This window comes from Gopherus evgoodei, chromosome 4 (genome assembly GCF_007399415.2).
Source record: "Gopherus evgoodei ecotype Sinaloan lineage chromosome 4, rGopEvg1_v1.p, whole genome shotgun sequence".
Taxonomy (NCBI): domain Eukaryota; kingdom Metazoa; phylum Chordata; order Testudines; family Testudinidae; genus Gopherus; species Gopherus evgoodei.
This window is the reverse complement of record NC_044325.1, coordinates 137,553,749-137,580,282: the sequence shown is the minus strand read 5'-3', so window position 1 is coordinate 137,580,282 and position 26,534 is coordinate 137,553,749. Positions and strand designations below refer to the sequence as shown.

The following is a 26,534-nucleotide window of genomic DNA, read 5'->3' as shown; positions in this document are numbered from 1 at the left end:
TAGAACCCCGCCCTACTGGGTGTCTCCTCATGCCCAAGCTGCCCAAACTAAAAATGGGAGAGCCAAAGCATGCTACAGATGGGTATAATCCGCCCCTCTAACAGTGCATGGGCATCTCCAGTGGTTCTAGTTCCTAAACCAGATGGGGAAATACACTTTTGCGTGGACTACCGTAAGCTAAATGCTGTAACTTGTCCCAACAACTGTCCAATGCCACGCACCGATGAATTATTGGAAAAATTGTGATGTGCCCAGTTCATCTCTACATTAGACTTAACCAGGGGGTATTGGCAAGTACCGCTAGATGAACCCATCAAGGAAAGGTCAGCCTTCATCACCTATGCAGGGGTGTATGAATTTAATGTGCTTCCTTTCAGGCTGCAAAATGCACTCGCCACCTTCCAAAGACTTGTAGATGGTCTTCTAGCAGGATTGGGAGAATCTGCAGTTGCCTGCCTTGATGATGTGGCCATTTTTTCCAATTCATGGGCAGAACATCTGGAGCACCTGGAGAAAGTCTTCAAGCGCATCTGGCAGGCAGGACTAACTATTAAGGCTAAAAAGTGTCAAATAGGCCAAAACAGAGTGATTTACCTGGGGCACCAGGTGGGTCAAGGAACAATAAATCCCCTACAGGCCAAGGTAGATGCTATCCAAAAGTGGCCTGTCCCAAAGTCAAAGAAACAGGTCCAATCCTTCTTAGGCTTGGCCGGATATTACAGGTGATTTGTACCACACTACAGCCAAATCGCTGCCCCACTGACAGACCTGACCAGAAAGACACAGCCAAATGCAGTTAAGTGGACTGATGAGTGTCAGAAGGCCTTTAACTAGCTTAAGGCGACACTCATGTCTGACCCTGTGCTAAGGGCCCCAGACTTTGACAAACCATTCCTAGTAACTACAGATGCATCTGAGCGTGGTGTAGGAGCAGTTTTAATGCAGGAAGGACTGGATCAAGAATTCCATCCTGTCGTGTTTCTCAGCAAGAAACTGTCTGAGAGGGAAAGCCACTGGTCAATCAGTGAAAAAGAATGCTATGCCCTGGAAAAGCTATGCCCATATGTTTGGGGGCAGTGTTTCCAGCTACAAACCAACCATGCTGCGCTAAAGTGGCTTCATACTGCCAAGGGAAACAACAAAAAACTTCTTCGATGGAGTTTAGCTCTCCAAAATTTTGATTTAAGTTCAACACATTTCAGGAGCTTCTAATAAAGTAGCTGATGCCGTGAAAGTTTCCCAGAGTTAACTGGTTAAAATTGTCCTTAAAATTAGTAGTATATGTAAAGGTGCATGCATTTTATTAATCTGTTTATTCTAAAGTTCTAGGAAGAAATCACCGCCAGTGTGGTTCAACACTGTCTGAGATTTGGGGAGCGTGTCATAAATATATAGTTAAGGGTTAATGCCTCTTTTACCTGTAAAGGGTTAATCACTTCACCTAGCCTAGCTGACACCTGACCAGAGGAACCAATGGGGGAACAAGAGGTTTCAAAAGGAAGGAGGGAAGTTTTCCTTTGTTTAGAGTTTCAGTTTCAGCCAGAGTAAAAAAGATCAAGGAACCAGCCTCTTATCAGAGTAGTAAGTTTTAGAAAGGGATAAATAGGTTTGTGTTTATTTTCTTTGTAACTTGTCTTGGTACCATTAAGGGAATTATCAAATTTGGGTATTTTGTGTGTATTAAGATTTTTTTACCCAGGGGAACATCCTCTGTGTTTTGAATCTGTTGTCTGAGAGAGTAGCTGGTATGCTAATCTCTCCCAGAGGGTTTTCTTTTACCTTTCCTTTCTTTAATTAAAAGCCTTCTTTTTAAATACCTGCTGGATTTTTTCCATGTTTTTAGATCCAAGGGGGTTGGATCTGGATCCACCAGGAGTTGGTGGGAGAAAGGAGGGGGCATGGTTAATTTCTCCTTGTTTTAAGATCCAAGGAGTTTGGATCTGTGTTCACCAGGAAATTAGTGAAGTCTCTCAAGACTACCCAGGGAAGAAAAGTAGTGCTTGGGGGTGGTGGCAGTGATACCTGATCTAAGCTAGTAATTAAGCTTAGAAAGTGTCCGTGCAGGTCCCCACATCTGTACCCTAAAGTTCAGAGTGGGGAAGGAACCTTGACACTTACCAACCTGTACTTTGGAAAAAGGTGAGTAGAAACCCACAAGTGAAGTCTTCATGTTCTATCACCAAGTCCCTGAGCAATCCCCTTTCCTGGGATCTGTACTCTGCTTTCTCTGTTCAGCAGGTCAGTAATAAACCTTCACCTTCATTTCCAGAATGTACTGAGGCACCATCAAGGGAACAAAATGCCTTATTCACTGTTTGAGTTTCAGGGGGAGAATCACTGTTTGCCAAACATGCAAAAAAGAGAGATTGAGCTTTCCAGGTGGTATGGTAACATTCTCAGGAGTGTGTCTCTAACTTTAGAAGAGTTAGTGAGCAGGATGTACAGCATCATGCTGACAGAGGGAAGAGGTACCCATTCTCCAGCTCTCTATTGCTGATATATAGGTAATTCCTTTATTTTAAAAGGACAGACATCAGATCCTGCTTAGTAATATTTACTCCAATCTCCTGGAGCCAACACAATATGCCTTCTAGTAAGAGCTATGTGATAGCTTCAGAAATCCTTTAGTGGCTTCAGTGGGGCAGCTAGTGGCCTGAACTGAGCCACTAACATCCTATGAGCTTTTCATGCTCAAAGAAAACATGGCGATAGCCACGGTGAGCTGTCTCCCATGGCGATTTGGGATTATCCTTAGGCAAGGTAACAGGCTGGCATCACCTTGACACAGTTAATGTAGTGTGCCACTGCCTATTGTTCCTGTAGGGCTTTTTAGTTGTAGCCTAGAAAAAGGATATAGGACTACAGCTGTGTCACTGTGGCTGGTGATCCTGTCTTCGCACCAAAGGGTTAAAAGTTTTAGCTCCATTATACTGGCCAAGCTTGAATTTGGGTGTTCATTCTGTCTACCTCAATTCCCCCTTCATTTTAGACAGTATTGGTCACTTCTTGCTCCAAAATGTTAAAACAGCTGCCCTATTCCTACCTGGCAGGGGCTGCTTTTCAGTGGCAAGTAGTCACTCAGGTATGCTTTATGCTCCTGTCATGGTCTATTTCCCCAGTCTGAACCTTAGAGTCCAAAAAAAATGGGTACCAGTATGAATTCCTCTAAGCTTAATTGCCAGCTTAGATTTGATAAGCTGCCACCACCCAAAAAATATATGTAGTGTTTTGGGGCACTCTGGTCCCCCCAAAAGCCTTCCCTGTGGATCCCAAGGCCCAAATTCCTTGAGTCTTACAACAAAGGGGAATAAACCATCCCCCCCCCTTTTCCTTTCTTCCTCCCAGATCTTTCCCACCCTGGCTACACTAGGAGATTACTGTGATTCAAACTCCTTGAATCACAACACAGAGAAATCAGTTCCCCCCCCACTTCTCTCCCCCTCCCAGGCATTCCCTCCCTGGGCTATCCTGGAGACATAGACAGATTCAAGCTCTGTGAATTTAAACAAAGGGATTCTACCCTTTTCCCCCTCCCAGTCTCTCACCAATTTCCTGGTAAGTACAGACTCAATTCCCTTGAGCCTCAACAAGGGAAGAAAAAAAAAACGAAAACAGGTCCTAAAAAGCTAAACTTTTAAAGAAAAAGAAAGAAAAAAAGTAAAAGTTGTCTCTAATTTAAATGGTAAAAGTTACAGGGTCTTTCAGCTTATAGACACTAGAGAGAAGCCTCCCCCCAGCAAAATACAATTTAAAGTACTCCCAGCAAACTACACATTTGCAAATACAGAAAACAAACAAAAGACTAAACTAGCCTTTTCCTAGTACTTACTAAAATTAGAACAGAAGAGATTTTTTTCAGAAAGATTGGAGGAATCTGCTTACATGTCTGGTTCTTCTCAGAATCCAGAGAGAACAAAGCCAAACCCAAAAAACACAAACAAAGGCTTCCCTCCACCTAGATTTTAAAGTATCTTGTTTCCTGATTGGTCCTCTGGTCAGGTGTTTTTGGTTTACTGTTTGTTAACCCTTTACAGCTAAAAGAGACATTAACCCTTAACTATCTGTTTATGACAGCTCCTGTAACTCAGGTTCAGGTTTTGTGTCAGAATTGTGTAGCATCTGCAGTCGTGTGAAATCAGGTAGAGCTTAGATGTTTTGATGAATTTTTGAGCTGAGATTTTGTTCAGGCCTGAAATTCCAAGCAAGAGCAAAGAGAATGGGTACATTTCCTATGGCTTTGCTAGGAGCCTTCTTAATCCTAAAATTCTCTCTCGTCCTGGCACCTTGTTTTATGGGTGCTGTTGCTGAAGGTCTGATGGCTAATAGATAGTTGCCAGCTGGGGAAGTTGGGGCCACAGTAAGGTGCATTGGCTTGTTTCTTGCTTGTTGCTGAGCCTTGCCCTACACACAGACATAACCAATCATGCCTGCAGCATCAGCAGCCACTATCATCTGAGCAACTTGCTTTGCAAGCAAAGGACTGGATAATCCCCCATCATCACAGTTGTTCCTGTTTGAAAGCAGGTTAAGGAAGCTTTGAAGGGAGCCTGGGAAGATGTGGCTGTAGTAGGCTGCATCAGTTAAGGGGGTGGTAGATCTCACAGCAGAGCACAAGGCGTGTAAGCCCAGAATCCAGAAAAAGCAGCTGCTGCTCGCATCTGAAGAAGCCTGTGGAAATCTTCTATCAGGTTATTACTTTGTCTCTCAGTTAATGATGCTTAGCTGGAATGTGTCTCTGCATGGGGTGCTTTAATGCTTTCACTTTGTGCAGGCTACGTTATGTTTAGATTTAAAGCAAGGTTTAAAGGGAAATCTTTATTACCAGACCAAAGAACAGAGTACAGAGAGAACAGAGTACAGAGGCTTGTGAGAACAGAGTACAGAGGCTTGGTCTATAAGGTCTCAATCAGCCAGCAGAGCTGGTACTGATCAAGCAGGAACATCTCTTGTTAATTTCAATGCTGGGCTTTGTAAATCCTCAGAGGCAGCTAGAGCAAATGCCTCCCTTCATGCCCACGCCACACTGATTACTAGGCTGTAAGCTTGGGGGCAGCGTTTGTGTCTGATGCATCTTCTAGGTGATGGAAAAAATAACATTTGACTCTTCCAGCAGGGCAAGCAACTCAGCTCATGGATGGAGCATAGTATTGGAGAGTTCATGGTCTGCTTTAGATCTGCTTTAACAGGCATATAATTAAAACAGCAGCTGATGTGCATTAACTCGGATTCTCCCCTTTTGGCTTCTTGCTCACAGCTAGGGGCCCCTTACACAAACAGTTTGGGTAAGGCCTGATCCAACAACCTTAATAGCAAAGGTGCTGTCTCTGGGGGATGGACTGCATGGAACAGAACCCTCTTCCCCCCCAGCTCCCCCCATAAGTTTGCTCAGGAATCAATAGGTTAAGGTATGTGGATGTTTGGCCTCTTGTCCTCCAGTATGGGGGTGTGTCTGCACCTCTGTGGCATTGGGGTGTGTGGGGTAGCAGGCTCTTGTGCCAGGTCCCTGTGCTGCTCTGAGCCCTGTGGAAGCAACAGCTGGAGGCAGCAGTGCCACTGTGGGGTGGGTGGCGGAGAGAGGATGGAAGGGAGGTTGTCTCTATTATCAGCTGGAGGAGAGAAGCTCTGAACCACTTCAGTGGGTATCCTATCTTGTGTTTGTGGCAGTTATCCATGCAAATTTCTGATCTGCCCAAAGTGGTTAACAGTAGCAATGAGTTCCACAACACTATACATTGAAGAAAAAGCCACAATCTATAGGAGGGTGTCCTATTTACTTTCCCCAAACCATCTATTTTATATATTTTGGTCATGTCCCCTCTTTGAAAAGCCTGACCTTTCAGTTTAATCTCGCCATGCTGGTGTATCTGTCATTGTTACCCTTAGCTGACCTCCTATTTCTGTCTAATTCTTTAAGATTATCTATTTACTTGTTGCTCTTCCTCCACGTTGGATCATGAAAACAAGCCCTTCCCTAGTATGTACTGTTTTGGTTGCAACTTCTAAGGGAAAGAATATTTAAGTTTTTTATGTAAATAAAATTGTACTACACCCTTTTTTGGCTAAATCTTACCTTTTGTGTCTAACCTATCTCACTGTGTTGCTAATGGATTAGAGAAGACAGAATTCAGCAGAGAAGGAGCCAGATGGGTGGTCTGGACTCCTGGGTTCTGTTCTCTAGTTTTGTTACTGACTTCTCAGTAATTGACTTGATCTCTCTGTACTGCCATTTCTCCATTTTAAAATGGGGATAATGATATTGACCAATCTTTGGAAAGAGCTTTAAAACAGCCAGACATTAGATTTTAAAGATGGATGTTTAATGCCCATTGCATAGAAGCCAACTGGAAAATGCTGAGAGCTACAGGTAGAACTCACTACACAGGTGTGAAAGTATTTCTCAAGAGTGACGCTGCTCCATTTTATTGCTTATTAATTGCACCTGTGACTTAGCTTCTGCCTTTTGCAGATCTTGGGACTCTAACTGAGGTACTTGGTTCCTCTCACTCTAATGTCTGAGTATCTTTCTTGTATTTGTCCTTGAAACATGCCTGTGAGGGAAGGCTGGGCTATTTCCATTGTACATGGTGGGAGCTGAGGCACGCAGAGGCTAAGTGACTTGCCTACGGTTGCCAGGAGTTGGTTGCAAGGCAGGGACTTGAACTGAGGACTTCCAAATCACTAGGCCACCTTTTCTCTCACCCACTAGTCTAACGCAGCTCAGTCCTGAACTGCAGACCCTTCCCCTGCTTGCTATTGTGTGCCCACGCTAGTGCCCTAACCCCTGGATGATCTGGCATCTGTCAGATGTTTCCTGCCTTTGCCTCCAGTTTCTCCAAAAGCTTGATGATGACCAAGGAATGCTGTATTAAAAGGGCTTATTTTCTTTCTTGGGGCTGGCTTGCTCTCTGAACTGTACAGTGGACTAGTGCAGAGATGGCGTGACCCTAAGGCACCAAAATCGAAAGAAATGAGAGAGAGAGAACAGGGAGGGGGTTGGGGAGAAATCTTGCTCTCAATAAAGACTTTAGAGTATGAAAAGAAGGGGGTGAAACTTGACAGTTATGCCTTGCAAAATGTCCAGGCAAGATCTCAGTCCACCCACAGTAATTATACTTAGCTCTCATATAGCTCTGCTCAGCTCTCAAACATCTAAAAAATGTTTACTTAGTTCTAATTGTGATGATCCCTTATTATTGATCCTAAGCTTTTATTACTAATTACTAGTATTAATGTGGCCCCCAACAATGACCAGTGCCCAGGTGTGCTAGGGGCTGTACAGACAATCCAATCCTGGAAGGGTTAACAGGCCTTTTGAAGGCCATGATCTTGCAGATAAGTTAGTGGGCCTATTCCCAGTGCATAAAAGTAGGTCTTTTTATGAGTAGAGCCTTAAACATTTCTGGGGTTACTGCCTCTAAGAGAACTCAGTATGTTCTGGCAGTTCTACTTTTCAAGGTGGGGGTGTGTGGAGTTTAAGCAGTAACCACCTCACCCCAAAACTTTGGGGATGTTGTGAAACATCAATACAGGTCTGAGCATTGAGGTTGTTTTGGAAGCCTGATCCAAATTTCAGGTAGCTTCTGGGGCATGGAGAGCACGTGGAAAGTGAGTAGGTAGAAGATACAGGTACAGGAAATTGTGGAATAGGCGTTGGAGGACTGTGTAAATGGGAGCCCAGCTACCTGTGCTTTTCCTGCCTCCCCATTGCAAAATGGTCAGGTAGGGATGTGGGCACAGCTCAACAAGCTCTCTGCCCCAAACCCCGCTGCCGAGCACGCCAGCGTGGGTTCAGTGCATGTGTGGGTTCTGCATGCGGATGTCTGGCAGTAACACACCAAGCCTACGGTACTATTTGCAGCACTGGGACAGGTGGGTCTAGGTGTGTCCAAAACGAAAGGCCCGGCCCCTCTAAAGAGAGAGGAACTGCCCAGTCCAGGCTGCAACTGAGTACTGGGGACAACAAAGGAGAAAACAGGAATGAGTGAGGCCCAAAGGTTAAAACTCAGGGAACCAGAAGGGGACACTGAGCAGGGAACCCCAGGCAGTGCCCACTGCTGCTCAAAGGCACTTAGGGACTTGGTGGATGCCACCCAGAGGACCTCAGCTTGGAGGCATGATACGAGGGAGCAGACACAGGCCCCACAGCTGCAGAGCACCCCCTGTCCAGCTTCCTCCTCCTGCAGTGCTGGATGGATGTCTTGGCCAGCTGAGAAGGTGCCACAACATTGCGAGGCCGTGGCTGGGGCGTGCCTAGATCAGGAGGTGCAGCCAGAACTTGTGAGCGTTTCCAGAGGAGCCAGAAGAGGGGGCTGAGCCTGCCATGCGGACACACTGCCAAACAGCCTGATCTTTCTGCGTACTTCTTGGCTGCTCATCCAGGGAGCCTTTGGCTGTTTCTTCCCCTGCAGCAGCACCAGGAGGGTTGAGTGTTACCACTTTAGGATTTCAGTAGCAAGCCTCAAAAAAGGCAGAGTCACTACTTCCTTGGGCCTGGAGGCTTGGGTGACTGTGTGTTCTAGAGCTGTATCTGCTCTGAGACTGCATGGGTCTCTCTCCTGCCTGGGGGTAGCTGCTCATCTTTAGCTCCTAAGGCCATCGCCCGACTGCAGCTTTAATCTTATTAAGGGAACAAGCTGCTTTATGGGCTGCAATGCGATTTGATCAGTAGGGGCAGCTGCATTATGCTGTTGGCAAGAGAGCGGGGGTCACAGGGAGGGTGATGCAGTGCTGGGGGAAAGGAAATCAGGGGCCTGTTGTGGCAGGGAATAGGGGAAAATGGGGTGGGAGGGTGGGCTAGGCCTGTACATTGGGGGCAGTGGTCGTGCAATACTGGGGGGAAGATAGCTGCCGTATAAACATCTTGACTTATGCTAATGAAATCCTTGAGAGATAAACATCAAGTTTTCTGGAGACAGCAGGGGGCTTCCTTCACCATTTCCATGCTGGGTCAGTACCACGTCTCCCCCCGACCTGGCAGCAGTGCCTCACCTTCCCAGGTGTGGAGCTTTACCCACTCTCCCCTTCCACGTACCAGGGGTAGCTCTTTCCTGAAGGGCTTTGAGCTCTGCTGGCAACGGGCTGGAAGGAGCCGAAAGCATTGCAAGCGCGCAGTGTTTACAAGGCGGCAACGCAGCTTATAAACAAGGGGCTTCTTTAACGGCTGGGAGCAGGGAAAGCACATTCCAGGGAGAGCGCGCCTGCTGGGAGATCAGCTTCCTGGAGCAGCCTGGCCTGACTAGAAGACAAGACACAGCATCTTCACGAATGCTTAATCCTTGACCTCAAAGCACGCTCCAAGCACGAATGCATCCTCGGGGCTCCTGGGAGGTAGGTGCGTCTCGTTAGCCAGATGGGGGAGGTGAGGTGCAGAGATGAAGGGATTCGCCCAAGGCCAGAGACAATCGCTGGCAGAGCCACTGGGCCATCATACTTGGTAGCAAGCAGAACAGCACTGAGAGTCTATTGGGTGTGGTGGGAGGAGAGCCCAAGGAGGTAGAGGAGGAGCCCTGTTGACATTTCCCTGCCTGAGCTCCCCCCACCTGCTTGCTGCCTGGAGCCCCCTCATCTTGATACAGTGCCACAGAATGGCATTGCACCAAACGCTTGGCCACGGAAAAGGATGATACCTTGGCCTTCTCCAGCGTCTTCTGTGGGAAGACTGGAAAGGGCCTCAGTGAATGAAGATTCATGTCAGTCCTGTGAGGCTGGGCCATTGTATATTTTACATTGTAAGTTCCTTGGGGCAGGGGCTGGCACTGACTATACTGCACCTATCATAACGGTACCCTGATTTTGCCTCCAGTAGAAATTTGTTGGTAAGTTTTACATCTGGGGAAACAGGCCCAGAGAGGGAAAGGGACTTGCCCAGGTCTCCTGGGTCCCAGTCGAGCACTTGATCCCCTAGCTCACCCTCCCCTGTAATGAACAATAGCCAGGATGAGAGACGTTAGAGGCAAGGGTGTAAGGTGGAGTTTTCAGTTGAGCTTTGAAACCAGATGGACCGCTGAGGCGAAAGAGGGAAACAGGGAGGTCACAGGCTGCATGGCAGGAGCTGCAGGGGAGAGTCTCGCCCTGGTGGTGGAGAGGAGCGAGCTGGGATCAGATGAGGCCAAGGTCCATGAGACTCTCTCATATACCCCAAGAGAGACCCAATGGTGCAGGGGAATAGGGTTACTTGGGAGCGTGTGTGTGTGACAATATTGTATTTCTCTCGATGCCTGAGACTCAGAGGAGTTTGATTCCTTGTGGTGGGAGCAAAGGGCTAACAGCAAAGCTGGGTTTGATTCCCGTCTCTGCCACTGACTTAGAATGGAAGTGACTTGTCCAGGGTCATGTAGTGTGCCTCAGTTTCCCCAGTTGTCAGAAATGGATCAGTTGGCTCACTCCCGGGGGTGGGAGAAGGGAGTGTTGTCAGGCTTAGTTCATTAGTTTGCCAAGTGATTGGAGATCAGTGGATGGAAGGGGCTAGGGGGATATTAGCCTGCCTAGCGCCCTGCCTGCCTCCTGCCTTGGGCTTGTGGGCTTGGCAGGGGAGGGGGCAGCGTGGCAGTGAGCTTTGTGTATATAACTGAGAAAAAGTCAGGCTGTGGGAAGGGAGCTGCCGTAAACAGATGCTCCGACAGCAGAAGAATGTCCCACTGGGCACAGCGCTGCCGCAGCACGGAGCTCTCTCTGGGCCCACCCTCTCCATTGCCTGCTTCTCCAAAGCCGCGTCCTAGGGGAGGGTCTCTCCTCCCAGAGCCAAAGACTTGTCGAAGGTAGGCGAGGAGGAGAGGCTGGGGGCAGGGCTCTGTGGGGAGGGCTACTTGGAGGCAGGGAGTTATCTGCCCTGCACACCCAGGGCCTGCCTTGCAGCTCCAGGCTTCCAGGGAGTCTCTGGCAGGGCAGCTCACAGGGGCACCCCAAAGCTCAGGACTTCTCCGGCCTCTGCTGGAAACAAGGGGCAGGGCTGGGCTTGGGTCCCTTCAGAGTGCCAGCTCTGTCTCAGGCTGGTCTCCCCTCCCCTGCAGGGTTTATCCATTGCGGAGGGTAGAGTGGCTCATTGTGCCCAGCCTTGTCATGCAGCCCTGGAGGACTCTGCCCTGGGTGTGCCAGCACTCTGGCAGGGGAATGGCGGGGCCAGGGATGGCCTTAGAAGAGACCCTGACAGGCCACGTCAGGGTACAGACAGCTCTGGACAGGAGCAAGGGGGCTCAGAGGAACGTGCTTGTTCTCCAGTGCTGGGAAGGGATGGTGAATTGGCATCCTCACCCAGGCTGCCCTGTATGTCTTCCTGGCAACAGAGACCACAGGGAGCAGGTGTAATGAGCATGGACAGAGAACTGGTCACTCCCCAGCTGGTCCAGAGAGGATCAGTAGGGCGCAAACCACAAAAGGGGGGCTGTGGAGAGGCCCAGAGTGGGCATGGGGTCTGGGTTAGCACAAGGAGGGCAGAGTTCCAGGTGTGGTGTGAAATGGGGTGTCTGTCACAGGATCCCAGGGCCACAGAGATTCAGGAAATGCTACAGATCACAGTGCATCGCCCCACAGTTTCATGGGATGCCCCCCTGAAACGATGCGTGAGGCCTTTGTCCATAGCCCCATCAGCCTTGATGGAGGTGGGAGTGCCTGTGTGTTTGACTGGGTTGTAGTGGAGGCTGCTCAGAGGGGCCCTGTGTAACCCTTATTTGGGGAGCATGAGTCCTTACCTCGCCGCTGCTTGCAGCTGATGGATGTAGTTCTCTAGCTCCAGCAGGAGGAACCATTTGGAGGTGACTCCTGACTCGTCCCTTCCCTCCATTAGCTGCCCACTCCAAGGCTGGCTGGGGCTGAATTGAGTTCTTGGTCTGGCCCTGAGATCCCACTGGGGTTCTGCAGTGAGGGAACGGCATGACAAACCCAGAATCTCTGCCTCTCTGGGACAAGGGGGAACCCCTCCTAAAGGAACCCCCAGATCAGCACATTCCCTGCCTGTTCTGTTTCAAATGCTGACTTCTTCTGAAGTGAAGAATTCTGCTGCCTGTCCGTGGTGGTGTTGCCCCTCTGACTGTTTCTCTCACCCGCAGGGCCGCTCAGCATACCCCATGAGCTCCAGAGAGTGTTGCCATCCCTCTGCAGCATTCCTTCTCTTTCTTTGTCTTCAGCTTCCCACCTCACTCCACTGACAGATCCCCGGCAGTCTGGAGTTCAGAGATCAAAGTGGGGTCACCCCACAAAATCTACGTATTGATCCTTCCAGCAGGCTCACACAGGTAAGTACCCAGGGAGATATTTGCTAGTCACTGAACTGATAGATATCTGGAGGAGAGATTTAGGTCTTACAGATGTATTACTCTCTGCCTCAGTTTCCCCATCTGTAAAATGTGGATAATGATACTGCTCTTCGTAAAGCACTTTGAGATCTACTAATGAAAAGCACTAGATAGGAGCTGGGTATTATTTATTAGGTTGTAAGCTCTTTGGGGCAGGACCATCTATCTGTTCTGTGTCTGTATAGCACCTTGCACCGTAAGATCCTGGGCCATGACTGGGGCTCCTGGGTGCTACCACAATGAAAATAGTAAGAATAGGCGATTGGCACATTTCTGATCATACTCTATTGTACCAGCTTTGCATATGGGCATATGACTTGTATGCAGGTCATGGTGTAACATACCATTACGTTGTTCTGCATTGACTGTTAGATTTACATGGGCTTTTTTATTTCCTTTTTCACTGTGTTTAAACCAGCATGAAACAAATTTCCTTAACTCACATGCCCAAGCTATACCTTATAAAGAGGCTTGGCGGAGTTCAATTTTTTATATAATTTCAATTGATAAGGTCTATTTTAAAACATTTTTCTGTTTTTTTTGTTTTTTGTTTTTTTTTAACCTTCACAATTGTGGGAAACTATGGGGTTGAGTGGATCAGGCAATTATTTAATGACAGTAGATGCTGCAATTCAATAAGTGAAAGCTTTATAACTGTTAAAACAAATTGTCAACATCACATGTCAAAATATACAAGTTCAATATCCTTAAACTCCAAGTTCTCAAGCATCATTTTTTCCTATCCGTAAACTTTTGATTTTTTTCATGGAAATATTTTGTAGCTGGTTGTGTGTGTATGGTGAAATTGATGGTTACTGACAATTACTGATAGATCTAATCCTTCCAAGCCCACTTATAAAACGTACACCAGAAATCTCACTTATCTATTCTAACAGTGGCAGAATGCTCAGCAATGCACAATATTCACAGATCACATCTTTCCAGAATATACAACAATCATACACACAAACCATTCCGCTCTGCGCCAGGCACCCTTCTCCCCCACCCCGTGGATCTAGTTGCAGGATTGGGGCCTTAACTTGAGTCCTGTTTCACATCAGTAGGACGATTCATGTTTATAAAGTTTAAAGTGGGGCCCTAGTGGAGAATAACGATACTTGGCACTTGCCAAGCATCATTCCTCTGGAAAGGAAACTTTACAAAGCAGGTTAGGGTCATTATCCCCCTTTTATGGATGGAGAAACCGAGGCACAGAAGTATCACATATTCGTTCATTATTAAACTTTAGTATCTTCCATCCATAGTTCCCAAAGTTCTTTCCAAAGATGATTAAATGGCTTCATATAAAGAGCCATAGCCCTATAATGAAAGCAATAACCTGGTTACAAAGGAAACAATATCAACCGTAATCTGATAAATACGGGGTCTGTATCTTCTTACAAGTCCCTGGGTGTCCTCCTGTGCCAATGCTTCCTTCCTTTAATCCTCTCTAATATTGAAGTGGCAGAGTCCTTTATCCAACTCTTGTTGCGTAAGTCCTGGCTGCTGACAACTGTGATTCCCATACATCTGCTCTGCGGTATTGGGTGCATGATTTAAACCCAACCATTGGGATTAAATTAACCCCAAAGCTCCCAGGTGTTCTTGCATCAACGCAATATTGTTTGAGCAAACTGCTGCAGTGGTTTCCTGTGGGATTTTCAGTCCTGCTCAATGAGTGCTGGATGCCTGGAGCTGGCCAGCGCAGTACTGTTAACTCTGCCTGCCACACCTGGGATGAGCTGTGAGGTTTAATCAGATTTCAGAACCAGCTGGGTACGGAGGAGAGGGGTTCCCCTGTAAAGGGCAGCAGGAAGCTGCAGAGGGAGGGGGAAGCTTGGGAGGCTGTGGGGAGACTGCAAAGCGAGAGAGGTCCTGCAGGGAAGACCCTGAAACTAGGGGAGTTGCTGGGAGTAGCCTGCTCAGGCAGAAAGAACCCGACAGGGGAGTTTGGGACGATGCACAGCTTATGGCTGGAGGGGAGATTTTTCTGCTTAATTTAGAGCTGTAAGTTACTAAACAAGACCCTAAGAAGGGCTGTTGTGGCTGGATTTGTAAAAGCCTCTTTTGCGTTTGAGGAGCCAAGAGGGGAAACTGAGTCAAGGGACTGCATTCAGGGCTGCCCTGAGGGGGCACCTGGGAGGAGGCCACTCCTTCGCAACCTCCCTTGCCAGATCATGAATAGACATATTAAACACCACAGGGCCTAGTGTGGATCCTTGAGGCCCCCGCAGATAGCCGTTCACCATGATAAAGATCAACCACTTAATCCTACTCTTGGCCCCCTGTCTCTTGTCCTGGGGTTGTTCCACCCCAATACTTGCCCAGTGTTCCCATGACTAAATGTCCCTAATAGCCTTTGAAAGCCTAAGGGTGCGTCTACACTGCAGTTCCAGGGTGACTGCGGCTTGTGGTATAGATGTACTTGAGCTGGTTTTAATTTAGTGATCTCTGGTGCCAGGGCAGCGAAGCAGTGGTAGGACAGGCTTCAGGGTGGGCTGTCCAAACCCTCCCAGAACTGTGGGTCGTTACTAGGGTGGCTAGCCACACTGATGCCCATGCTGCCCTGGCTTACTCTGCTCTGTAACCTCGCTAGCTCAGGTACAAGGTCTACATGAGCTGCAACCACACCCCATGATTGCAGTGTAGACATAGTCTTAAGAAATACATGGCTGGAAGGGGCCTCGAGACGTCATCTAGTTCATCTTGCTGTGCCAAAGCAGGACCAAGTATGTAAATGTATCCTTTGTAAGCTACGTCAGCTCATTCTCCTGTATCTGCTAGGTTAGGGACACCTCCAAAGAGCCCTAATAGCTTAGCGAGACACGATTTTCGTTTGCAGGAGCCTTGTTGGGTAGATCCTAGGTCAGGCTCTTCCAGATGTTTTCTTAGTCTATTTTTAATGATCATTTTGGCCAATTATTCCCCTTTGACTGCGTTCCCCCTTGATACTGTAGTCCTCCAGGTGTACCATGTTCCTCTCCCTAACAATTCTATGCCCATCACACTGGCTTATTTATCTCTGTGACCCTTTAACAAAGCAGAGGGCTGATGTAAACCCTCAGCCGCTTCAGTGGGATGATGAAATAGCTGCAGGGAATGCTATTAACGATAATAATGCTAATAAAACACCATGAAGACCTTTGGCTCCCTTCTGTACAATACAGATTAACTCTTTCCTCACTGTCAAGTCTTACTACCTGTTTATACCTACCCATTTACCTCCATATATACACTTATCTATCTCCGTCTTTTTCTCTTTCGCCATTGGTCTAGCCAACCATCCACGGATTCTCTCTATTGGTTCATCAGTATATCTAGCCACCCGTCTTCATACATACTTATCTAATGTATCTACCCTGTGCCCATCCCTGGGGTATCTGGGCTCCTGCTGCATTCTCACCTCACTGCAGAATGTGACCCTTTTTTTTCCCAGTGCCAGGAAATGCGTCTGTCAGTGAGACCCACTTAGGGGTAAACAGCTTCACTTTCCCCTTTGCCAAGGCAAAAGGGAGGGTGCAAAGTCACCAGCTGTAGTGGCTGCTTGGAAAACACACGTGCTGGGTTCAGACGCTGCTGTAGGCACTGTTCCTTTTGGAGCTGGATCCTTGAGAGTGGCTGGCAAGGGGATGCGGCACCTGTTCCCTCTGCAGTGGCAGTATGAATCCAGCCCAGGTTAGCGCAGAGAAAGTTGTTCCTGTGTGATGGGGGCTCGGTGTAATGAGTCAGGTGGGTCTCAGCTCCCAGTAGACGGGTTCATGCTGCCATACCCACCACCACAGGGGCACTGATACCTCCCCTTGTTGGCAGTCTCAGCTGATGGGGTGGGGGCTGTCCCAGAGACTGAGCTCCCTTCCTGTCTCAAGGGAGAGGGTCTCTCCTAGCCCTGATTAAGGCACAGGGCAGAGGTGCATTAGGAGCTTGCCTGGTCACAGGCCAGGCTGTCCGTGTTGTGGACAGACAGAGGAAGCAGGGCTGTCAGTCTGCCACCTTTCTGTCAGCACCAGATCTGTTGATTTGAAAAAAAAAATCCTCCAATAATTAAAGCTTTATGATTAAGCTGGAGCCATAAAGTAGACAGGACAGTAGGTAGCTGGGACACACACAAGTATCTTCTATTAGATGACTCAAAGCCATTAATCCTCTCAACCTCTCTGTAAGAGAAGTATCATTACCCCACCCCCAGGGGAAACTGAGGCACACAGAGGGTGAGCAGCTGAAGAAGGCCACAATTTAAAGGAGCCCAAATTATCCATGGTTGGTGGGGTCTCTGGGATCTTTTTTGGGTAGAGTCTCTGAGGCAGGCGGCTGGCTGGTGATTTCAGTAGGGGAATTAAACAGCAGGATGGTGAGAATGGGGCCACTGAGGGGAAACTGGCATCAGAGCGGTGCAGAAATCTCCCTCATCTTTTTTCCTGGCCGTGTCAGTAATGAATTCCTCCCTGAGTACCAGTGTGAAGCCAAACAGCAAAGCAACAGCATCCTGAATCCAAACATCCCTCACTGCCTCCTTCTCCACTGACGCCTCCGTGCTAAGCAGAGAAGCAGGGAGTCATTGCTGGGTGAGACACCGCTTTAAAAATATCACATTTGAGAGGCATTCTCCCTTCTGCATACAGCAGAGATGTCGCTTTTGTGTAGGCGCCATTTGTCCATAGATCTCAAGAGTCCCCTTTGTAAAGAGGGAAACTGAGGCACAGAGAGGACTGTGGCTTGCCCCAGGTCATGCACTAGTTGGTAGGATGCAACCCAGGAGCCTTGCTTTGCAGACCTATATTTAAATGATTCACTCTCCCCCTCCCCCCCACAGATGGACATGGAGCTGCTCTGTTGACCAAGTTATTGGGAAGTTACTGTCTGAATAGGTTCATTCCATTTATAGGGGTCTGTCTGGAAAAACAAGCAGGCAGGAAAAAGCCACCCCTCAGCAAATGGCTGAGGATTTTTAAAGGGACAAGGGCAGAGCCACTGGCTCTGGGGACTCAGGCTTGATCGTGTGTGCGTGTGTGTGTGCGTGTGTGTGTGTGTGTGTGTGTGTGTGTGTGTGTGTGTGTGTGTGTCCAGATGTGTCAAAGCCCAGGAATAGTAGGGTGGGGAATGACACTATAGCAGGGCTTAAAAGGGGCATGTGCTCTCAAGAGTGGTGTGGGGGGGGGGCGGGGGAGAAAGTTGTTGAACCAAACTGAGCCACAGGCACCTGCTGCGGGTTTCTGAAGATGTCAGGCCTGCCCCAGTTGCCATCGGGGACAGTAAGCCGTTGGCTAAGACAGACCTGCATTAGCCTGTTGTTCTAAAATCCTCTAACTGCTTTGTTTCTACTGCTAGGATAAGCAATACGTGGGTTTGAGGAGTCTGCCTGGTTGCTCTGCTCTCCGCTGATCCCAGACTCCTGAAGAGAAGAACTGCAGGTGCTTGAATCCATTTGGACCGGCTGGGTATGTGTAGTTGATATGCAGGGTGCTGTAGTCTGTAGCCCCAGGACCTAGCCTCAGAGTGGGAAAACTCGGGAGAGGTAAAGGCACGAGGGGTACACTCAGGATGGGGTCACCCACTTCTTCCCTGAGCCAGGAATAAAACCCAGGAGATCCTGGCTCTCCTTGCTAGGCATCACCTCTGCCATGGCCAGTTCTCGAACCCGTGGCTTGATAAGACCCTGCACTGGGGTCTGAACATGCCCATGCGAGAGCCTCCTTTGAGCAAACGCCTTTCGGTACCTTTGTCCTTCTCTCACTGGTGACGAGGGATGGGTGGGTAAGGCAAGGCAGCGAGGTATGTGTATGACTTCCCTCCGGGGCCTAGAGATTGTCTATTATACCAGGTTGGCAGCCTTGCAATGGCAGGTATGCTGAGCAGTACCTGTGCGAGAGAGAGAGAGAAACTCTCTCCTGTATGTTTGAACATCAGTCTGCACAGTTTATCAACTCCTTTGGGCTCTTCGCCTCCTTGCCCCAAGGCAGTGAGCAGGAGCGGTGCCAGGGTTTCTGACGCCCTAGGCGGATGGCCATTTCGCCGCCCCCTGCGGGTCCGGTGCACTACCGCAGTTATGCCGGCGTACGGTCCGCTGCTGGAAAGGCTCCGGTGGAGCTGCTGCAGTGATGCCGGCAGGCGGTCCGCTGGTCTAAAGGCTCCGGTGGACCTGCCGCAGGTCCACCGGAGCCTTTAGACCAGCACACCGTCCGCTGAAATGACTGTGGCAGCTCCACCGGAGCCTTTCCAGCAGCGGACCGTCCGCCGGCATAACTGCGGTAGTCCACCAGACCTGTGTGCTGCCCCCCCCCGCAAAATAGCGCCCCCCCAAAATTCTGGCGCCCTAGGCCATTGCCTAGGTCGCCTAAATGGTAGTGCCGGCCCTGGCACTGAGGCCTCTGTCTAGGAAGCAAGAACATACCTGGGGGGAGATGCCGGCAGTGTGGCAGCTTTCCCATTAGATGGCGCTCTTGCTCTATCAGCAGCTGGGTTGTTTTCATGCCTCCTGGAAGGGCACTGGCTCTTAAGTAGCCAGGGGATGCTAGGTCCCTTTGGCAGCTGGGTGAAAAGCGATGAATGTGAACGCCGCCCCGGGCCGGTGACTCATTCCTTTTTGGAAATGGCTTTGGAGAGTGTCTCTGTGCCCAGCTTAGTGGGGTCATAAGCAAGGAGTCCACGGCACCTGCTGCAGCGGGTGTGAAACGGTGACATTGAAAGGGTAAGGACTGCAAAGCACATGCCAGGCGAATGGTGTCAGCGGAGTGGGCTGGAGAGGGGTTAGCCTCAGGCTTGCTGAGAGGTGGAGGATCTAGGACTGTCTCTCCCCGCCACCACCCCCATGGCATAGTGCTGCAGAACTAGGTTCACGATGGGGATGCCTTCTGCCTGGCTCCGGGCATAGGTCTGTGCTGTGAGTTGGGCTCACGGAAGGGCAGCTGTGGAGAGAATCTATCACTGGGCCTTAAGGGCTTATCGCTGCTGGTGGAGTGTCTTGCTCGTTAACCTGAACACCCCCTTCCTTTCAGCAAAGAGCAACTGAGGCAGCTGCGGCAGAGCCAGCCAGACTTGCGCAACCTTCTCATGCAGGTAACAGGTTGGCAGCAGGGGTCTGCAGCCTGTGCTGGGGAGAAGCAGAGAGCTGTTACACTTTTCCAGGGCAACTCCTGCCATACCCCGCTGGTTGTGCCAAGCATGAGCTGCTCCCGCATTCTGGGTGCCCCCAGGCTCAGTAGGAGGCTGATTGGCGCAGATCCAGTGACCTGCCATACCCTTGGTTTTGGCAGGCTGGGTGTTTAACCCAGAAGGACGTTTGGGCCTCTCTGTGCTCCCCAGAAGTGCCCTAAGCCGCTCCCATTGGCCCCATCAACTGTTTTCAGTGACTCTGCCCTTGTTAGCAGTAGTTCACAGCTCCCCTCCCCAATAGGGGGCACTGTGGTACATCAACTTTCCTGTGCCAACAATGGGTATCTCTGCTTTCGCCAGCAGGGGGCAGTATAGTTGGCTTGTTCACCAGAGATTTTGTTTATTCCAGTGGCATCTGAGGGTGAGGGGTTTAGTCTCCTTCCCTCCTGCCTTGGTCAGGTTGGACACCTGGTGCAACTTGAAATGAGTGCCACCCAGCCAGCATGATGAGCTGGGTTAACTCCCATCGCTCACTCTGTCTCATAACACCAGTCAATACATTTTAATAATGCACCAACTCTGGATTTCTCCAGCCACCTTCACCTCAAAGGATCCCAAAGCACAGGAGTGTTTATTTCTGTCCGGGGATCGCTCTCCCCTGGCAACGTGAGGCCTGTGCATTACTGAGGGCTCTTCATTGCCTTGCTGGTTTCTGGGGTTGGGTTTAGTAGGAAACGCGCTGCACGAGTTTCTCTGTTCCACCCCGGGATAGAGGTGAACTCCTTCATGTTCTCATGGGCCTGGCTTCTGCCTTCTCTCTAGGAACAAATGAGCCATTCCCAGGAAGGCTCTGGAAGGTTTTTGGCTGCGAAAAGGCAGAGCACAGAGCATACAGATGAGGTGAGAGAGGTGGTGGTGGGATATGAATCCCCCCCTTGGAAGGGATTTCACTTACCTACCCAATGTATGCTTACCTGCCTCCTTTGAATTTAGGGCCAAATCCTGCTCCCTGCTAAAACAGATGCATAATGGAATTCCTCCCTTATGTGGAAAGGTGCAAGTGCTCTGCTCGCCAGTAGCCCTGCCCATTTCTCTGCTGCCCTTTCTTTTGGCAGAGCATGGTGCTGGAATAACCAGGAGCTCTGCTGCCCTGCTCCCTCCAGCACCATCTCTGGACTACTCCACTCTGAGACCATGCATCTGCCACGCTCCCTCCAGGGCTGCCTCCTGGGAGTAGCTGGCAGCCTCCTCAACTGTGCCCCTCTTGTGGCCTCCTGAGATGTGGCCTCGCTGCCCCAGCTTGTTCACTTACAGCCTCCCCTGCGGGTGTGGGGCAGGAGGCCAGGTTACTCCTTGGCCCATGATGTTAATGGGTGTTTTCCTGCTCCCCAGGAGCGAGGCCAGGTGGCTGGTTCTAGAAGAAGGGAGCTGAGCGCGCAGTTTGGGGACAGTGGCGAGAGTGATGAAGGTTGGTGAGTGAGTCTCAGTCTTTGCTGCTGCCATTCCCCTCCCCTCGCAGAGCCCTGTCTTTCTGTCCTTTCGTCTCCCTCCTTGATCCTTTTTCCCTGTCTTCTGATCTCTCTCCTCCTTTCCCTCTTCACTCTTTTCTCTTTCCTTTCTCTCTCTGTTCCCCTCCTCCTTTCCTGGGCCACTGGGTCCCATTCCTTTCCGTGCCCTGCAGAGCTTGGGGTGCCAATGGGGCAGGTGCCCATGTGCTGCAGGCTGCTGGGAACATCCATTGCACTGGGCTGTGGCGTGAAGGGTCTGAACTTGGTTACATTCCTTTCTAGCCAGCGTGGAACCTGGTCTGGACCCTCTGTCCGACACTCCCCCTCTTTAAGGCAGTGGGTGGATTAATCCACAGCTCCCACCCAATGAAGGACCACGCTCTTCCCAATAACTCTCCCCTTTGCCCACCACGTTATCTGTGCTTGGAGCAGATGCAGGTGTTTAAAGGTGTCTCTTGGGGCATGGACTGAACCCCTTCGAGCCAGAAGAATGGGTTGACTTTCCAAGATGTCCCAAACCACACCATTCTGGCCCCACCCCGGCATTCATGGGGCTTTTGACCAAGCTACCTGCCTGGATTCTTGAATTCCTTCCTTGGGGGTCAATCCTGCCAGGCCTTTGTTGCTTTCTCCCTGCGTCCCCTCTGGGTCCTGCGTACATACGCATGTGAAGGAAAATCATCTCATGCGGCATTTCCAAGTGTGGTGGGACCCGAGGCTGCATCATCAGAGGCTCTCCGCTCCCTAGTCCAGAGCGAGGCCTCTGCACACAGTGCCTGATATAGCATGATTCTAACTGGATTAGGATTAGCACCGGTTGTTGGGTGGGATAATCTTTGGGTAAGAAGAGATCAGATGTGAGAGGGGTCACACAGGGGGATCTCAGAGTTCAGATAAAGCTTGGGAAAGGAGTCTCACACTTAGGGATAGTTTCAGTGAGGAGGACGGGCTATGCCCCCAACTACCAGCACCCCTTCTCCCTCCCCAACAATGGGGCCATCCACCAGGTCCAGAAAGCCCCCTGGACTCAGAGGGAGGGAGGGAGGGAGGTGGGAACGGTTGCCTGGAGGATCCTGTCGCCTTGAGAAGAAGGGGAATGGGCTATGTAAGAGAGTCAGAGGAGAGGAGCCTCAACAAGCTTTGGAGGGGGTATTACTTGTCTGAACGGGGCTTCCTGGGCTTGGGTCCCGCCCTTGTGTGGGAGCCAGTGTGCACCATGGTCCTTGGAGCTCTTGGCTGTGACATCTCACCAGCTGTTAGCCAGTGGCCAGGCCATTGAGGGGTGGAAGCCTAGAGTGACCCTCAACAAGGAAGGGTGGGATCTATCCCAGTGATGCAAATGGATGGGCCCTTCTCCATCCGCTGCTGGGTAATTTGCTACCTGGGGCTGCTTTGCAGTCTAGGATACTTCTGCGGCCTCCGTTACCATAGCATCCCCTCTGAGGCAGGGCTTTTATCCCATTGTTACCACAGCATCAGAGCACCTCCGTCTTTATCCCCGTGGTGGGGCATGTTATCCCATGGTACAGATGGGGGAACTGATGCACCAAGAGGCTAAAGGACAAATCCAGGGCCAGACGGGGAGTTGGTGGTAGAGCAGGGAACTGAACCTGGGTCTCCTGAGTCCCAGGCCAGTGTCCAAACTACTGTGGTCCTTAGGGTCTGTCTATGCTGCAATGGGGGGTGTGGGGAAATAAGTGCAGCCTGTGCAGACATGCTACAGCAAGCACTACTCTAGCCGGCGTGAATACCAGTAGCAGTGAGGCTGTGATAGTATGAGCTTCGATGCAGGCTGGCTGCCCCTGGAATTACCCAGCATCCAGGGTAGGCTAGTCCATCCTGCGCTGAAGCCCTGGCTGCCGCGGTCTCACTACTCCGGCACCCAAGCTCTGGTCACGTCCCCTGATTGCAGTGTGCAGACGCTGAGTGACATGGCCCCGTAGACACCGCCAGGGAGTTAGTGTTTCTCCTCCCTCCAGCTCCTCCTGTCATGCTCTCTGGGTTAACTGTGGCCCTTTTCCTTCCCAGATCCTGACCCTCCCGAAGACCCACTGCTGAACTCTCTGCCTGAGCTCTCGGTGCTGGAGCGGCTGGGCCTGCACAGGTAGGACTCCTACCCTTCCTCCTCCTATGGGGTTAAATTCTGCTGCGTGCCCAAGACACTGGAAGGTTTCAAGCTGTAGGTGAAGTGACAGTGAGCTGGTGGCCGTAAGAATAGCCAAGGTGGCTATGGGGTATACATCCTTTTACCTATGGGTTGCTGGTTCAAATCCAGCGCAGGGGCCCCCTTCTCCTCCCGCAGCAGATGGGAGTTGCTTATATCCTGCAGGAGGCAGAATCAGGCAGTCCCCATTTCAGGGCAGTTCGGCCCTGGGGCGGGATGTTCCCAGCAGACAGGTTGCCATGATGGGGCATGAATTGCAGGAGGTGGCTGGCTGGCTGGTCTATTTCATGGCCACTTCAGAGGGTTTTCAACTTGGTTCTAGTTGGAATGAAATCCAAACCTTTGGAGCCCTCTTGTGGAGACAGGACTGTGCCATGGGTGAGGTGTGTCCGCATCAGTCACTTTATAGCCTGCTGGATACGGCCCTGGCCAGGGATGAGGTGAACCCAGGTTCAGGTCCCTGCTGTGCCTGATTGAATTCTTCCCAGATGACTCCAAATCAGGCAGAGTTGGCATGTGAACATGATCTTGCAGGCAGGGCCGGCTCCAGGCACTTGCCCAGTAAGCAGGTGCTCGGGTGGCCATGGGGAAGGGGTGACATGTCGGGCTCTTCGGCGGCAATTCGGCGCCAGGTCCCTCGGTCCCTCTCGGAGCGAAGGACCAGCTGCCGAATTGCCGCCGAAGACTGAAGCGGCGGCGGTAGAGCTCCCGCAGATTGCGATCACGGCTTTTTTTTTCTGCTTGGGGCGGCAAAAACCCTGGAACCGGCCCTGCTTGCAGGCTGGGGCCCTAACCACACAGCTATAATGTCAACCACTCTCTCTTCCTCTTTCCCAGTCCCCAAAAACCTTTCTGAGGAGAGACAACTGATGCATCTCTGCGATATGACACTGAGGTGCAAATGTCTCAGCCAGATCTGCTCCTGCCCTGACACTCAGCAGAGAGGCTAAGGAAAGACTCCTCCCTCAGCCCTAGAAGGGGTCCCTCCAGGGCAAGTCTGGCCCCCCACTGGTGGGCCTGGGGAAGCTTTCCTGACTGGCGCCTGCTGTGTTTGTAAACACAGGACTTCTGTCAAGCCAGCCCGACCCGTGTATCCTGAACCATGCCAAGCTCCCCTGAGTACGCCTGGATCTACTCACTCCTAGGCTGTGCTAGACTCTCTGGGGACACAGGGTGCACAGGGCTCATTGGCAAACCATGCCCCAGAAGAAAAGGGCACTTCTGGGAACTGCCCTCCACCTGCTGGGCACTGCCAGGCCATGGGCGCTGACTGGGTGTTAGGATGTAAATGCTGGGTGTTACGGTTCACTGAGTCACCTGCGTCACTGACGGCCATATGTGCTCTTCCTTTGCAGAGTGGCTTTAACTGAGCAGGACGTGGAGGTAAGCTCTGCCCTTCAGCCGATCAGCCATGGCAATGAGAGACCGATGCACCCGAGAACTGTCCCCTCTAGCTGCGTCTAGGGGCTTTCATCACCTGGGCTGCCTCGTGCATCTCCCCCTCCAACCCAGACTGTGTGGTGCAATCTCATGAGGCCAATGGCGACAGTGAATGGGTTAAAACCAGGGTCCCCACGTGCTGCGTGAAATAGGGTTACAGCTTGGAACAGCCCCCCATGGTCAGTGCCAGCATTTGGGACATCAAGCCAGTATAGGAGGCCACTGGCCAGAGTGGTGCTGAAGTTTAGCAATGCTCACCTCTAGGTCACACGTCAAATCCAGCAGTGACCAGAATTGGTTTTTATGGCCATTTGAAGGTGGTTGGAGTTGCGCTGACCCAGGAAACCCCTTTTTTGCAGACTCGCCAATTCACAATCTCAGTAGAGACACCAAGGATTGGGTGGTCTATATTTTACAGATGAGGAAAGTGAGGCACGAGAGGGGAAGCAACCTGCCCAGGGTCCCAGAGCCAGGAACAGAACCTAGAGTTCCTGACTCACTGTCCTGGCCCAAACCCACAAGTTCATTCTTTCTCCTTTCGTTCTTACCTGAATTCCCCTAGCCGTTCAACCACAGACGGAAATGCTTCACTTCCCTTCCTCCAAACAGTGGCCTTGACGCATGCATTTAAACTACTGCTGAGTTCCAGCCTCGAGCTGGCTGCATTTTAGTCCTAAATGAAGTGATCCTTCTGTGCACATCGACAGTACTTGGTAATGCTATCAAGTGCTCTGAGCCTTGCAAAAGGCACCACTAAATCAGTAGACGAGGAAGATCCCTGTCTCCTGAGTGCCAGGGCAGTCTGGGGCTTTGCTTCCCAGTTGGCAGCTGCTCAGGTCTCGGTTAATGAGGATGAGTGTGTCTCTGGCTTGTGCTCTCTGCAGGGGAGGAGCTGCCAGCCTCCAGCAGGGCTTCCAGTGCTCAGCTGCTAGCTCAGCAGAAGACCACCTACCCCCCGTTAGAACTTAGAAAACCACCCTTCCAGCAATGTACACACGGTCCAGGATCCCAGCTGTGTGAGCAGTCCTAGTGGCACTGATGCTGGTTAAAGGGCCCCATTCCCCCCTCCCTTTACGCCAGTGTAAACCCACCAGTGTGAGACGATAGTCGGGCACATGCAGAACAGAGCGGGCTGCACAAACTGCTCCCAGTGCTTCCCGTTGCCTGCTGGAGCAGAGCAGGAGGGGTAAGCGCTGAGGGGTGGAGCTGTCCAGGAGGAGTCGGTGGGATTGAGGGACGCACCTGGAAATGGGCTGGGGTGAAAGGAGAGGAGCGGCTTCCCCTGGCTCTACGAAAGGAATCAAACCAAACCTATTCTTTTCCCTGTGCCCAGAATCACCTGCCCAGCTCTGCCCCGCTCCTGGTCACGGACGATGTCCCTGTCCTTTATGGACGTGGATCAGAGATGACCTCTGACCCCTGCCCTGTTCTCCCCTCTGTAGGCAGCGTTCACGCACTTAGCACTGGCCTTCCGCTGTGACATGTTCACTCTGCGGCGGCGGGTGCAGGTGGAGGAGCGGGCACGGGATGTGGCAGAGGAGAACATTCAGCAGGAGCTGGAGGAGTGCCGGGCAGCACTGCAGGTCAGTGGGGCTGGGTTCTGGGCATCTTGCTGGGCAGGGTGATCCTGGCTGCGTGTGCCCTATGGACAGCCCGGTGCTCGATTCTGATCTGATCCCAGCTCTGTTGCCCAGTCTCCCAAGTGGGGAGCAGGCGAGGTCACTCGTTGCCCCACAGGTGCTGATGACGCAGATTCTCTTGGCAGTTTTAAGGCTCCCCCTGGGGGGTGTTTCTTTCACTGGGAGAGGTGCTGACTCCTGCATGGCCGTCACTGTCTCGTCCTGCACTCCGGATCTCCCCGGCTTTGGATGTGACCGCCAGTGCGTTCCAGGGCAGAGGGAGTCATCTCCGGCCTGGGGAGTTGGCTGGCTCATGCCACTGGCAATGGGATCCCAAGCCTTTTGCTTCAAGGCTTTTGGTTCGAATCCCGCCCCGCCAAGCGCAGCTCACTGGGTCTTTGGTGGCCGGTGTGCGATGTAGCCT

The 26,534-nt window shown here is 50.9% G+C and overlaps 1 protein-coding gene across 6 annotated transcripts in view; it reads left to right on the top strand.

The window, feature by feature from the left end:
- The first annotated feature begins 4,533 nt into the window (after positions 1-4,533).
- The window catches only part of LOC115651605 (lymphoid-restricted membrane protein-like), a 28,265-nt gene continuing 6,264 nt past the window's right edge, over positions 4,534-26,534 (top strand). The window contains exons 1-9 of one of the 6 annotated variants that reach the window (XM_030562692.1): positions 4,534-4,688; positions 12,045-12,230; positions 17,616-17,725; positions 19,283-19,343; positions 20,202-20,279; positions 20,772-20,847; positions 22,916-22,991; positions 24,407-24,434; positions 25,934-26,074. In XM_030562692.1, the coding sequence (XP_030418552.1) occupies positions 19,338-19,343; positions 20,202-20,279; positions 20,772-20,847; positions 22,916-22,991; positions 24,407-24,434; positions 25,934-26,074 (405 nt within the window). In that variant the 5' untranslated portion in view covers positions 4,534-4,688; positions 12,045-12,230; positions 17,616-17,725; positions 19,283-19,337. Of the gene's footprint in view, positions 4,689-9,100; positions 9,332-10,684; positions 10,758-12,044; positions 12,231-17,615; positions 17,726-19,282; positions 19,344-20,201; positions 20,280-20,771; positions 20,852-22,915; positions 22,992-24,406; positions 24,435-25,933; positions 26,075-26,534 lie in introns of those variants that run through there. The other 5 variants (XM_030562691.1, XM_030562689.1, XM_030562693.1 and 2 more) reach the window with 5 other exon arrangements.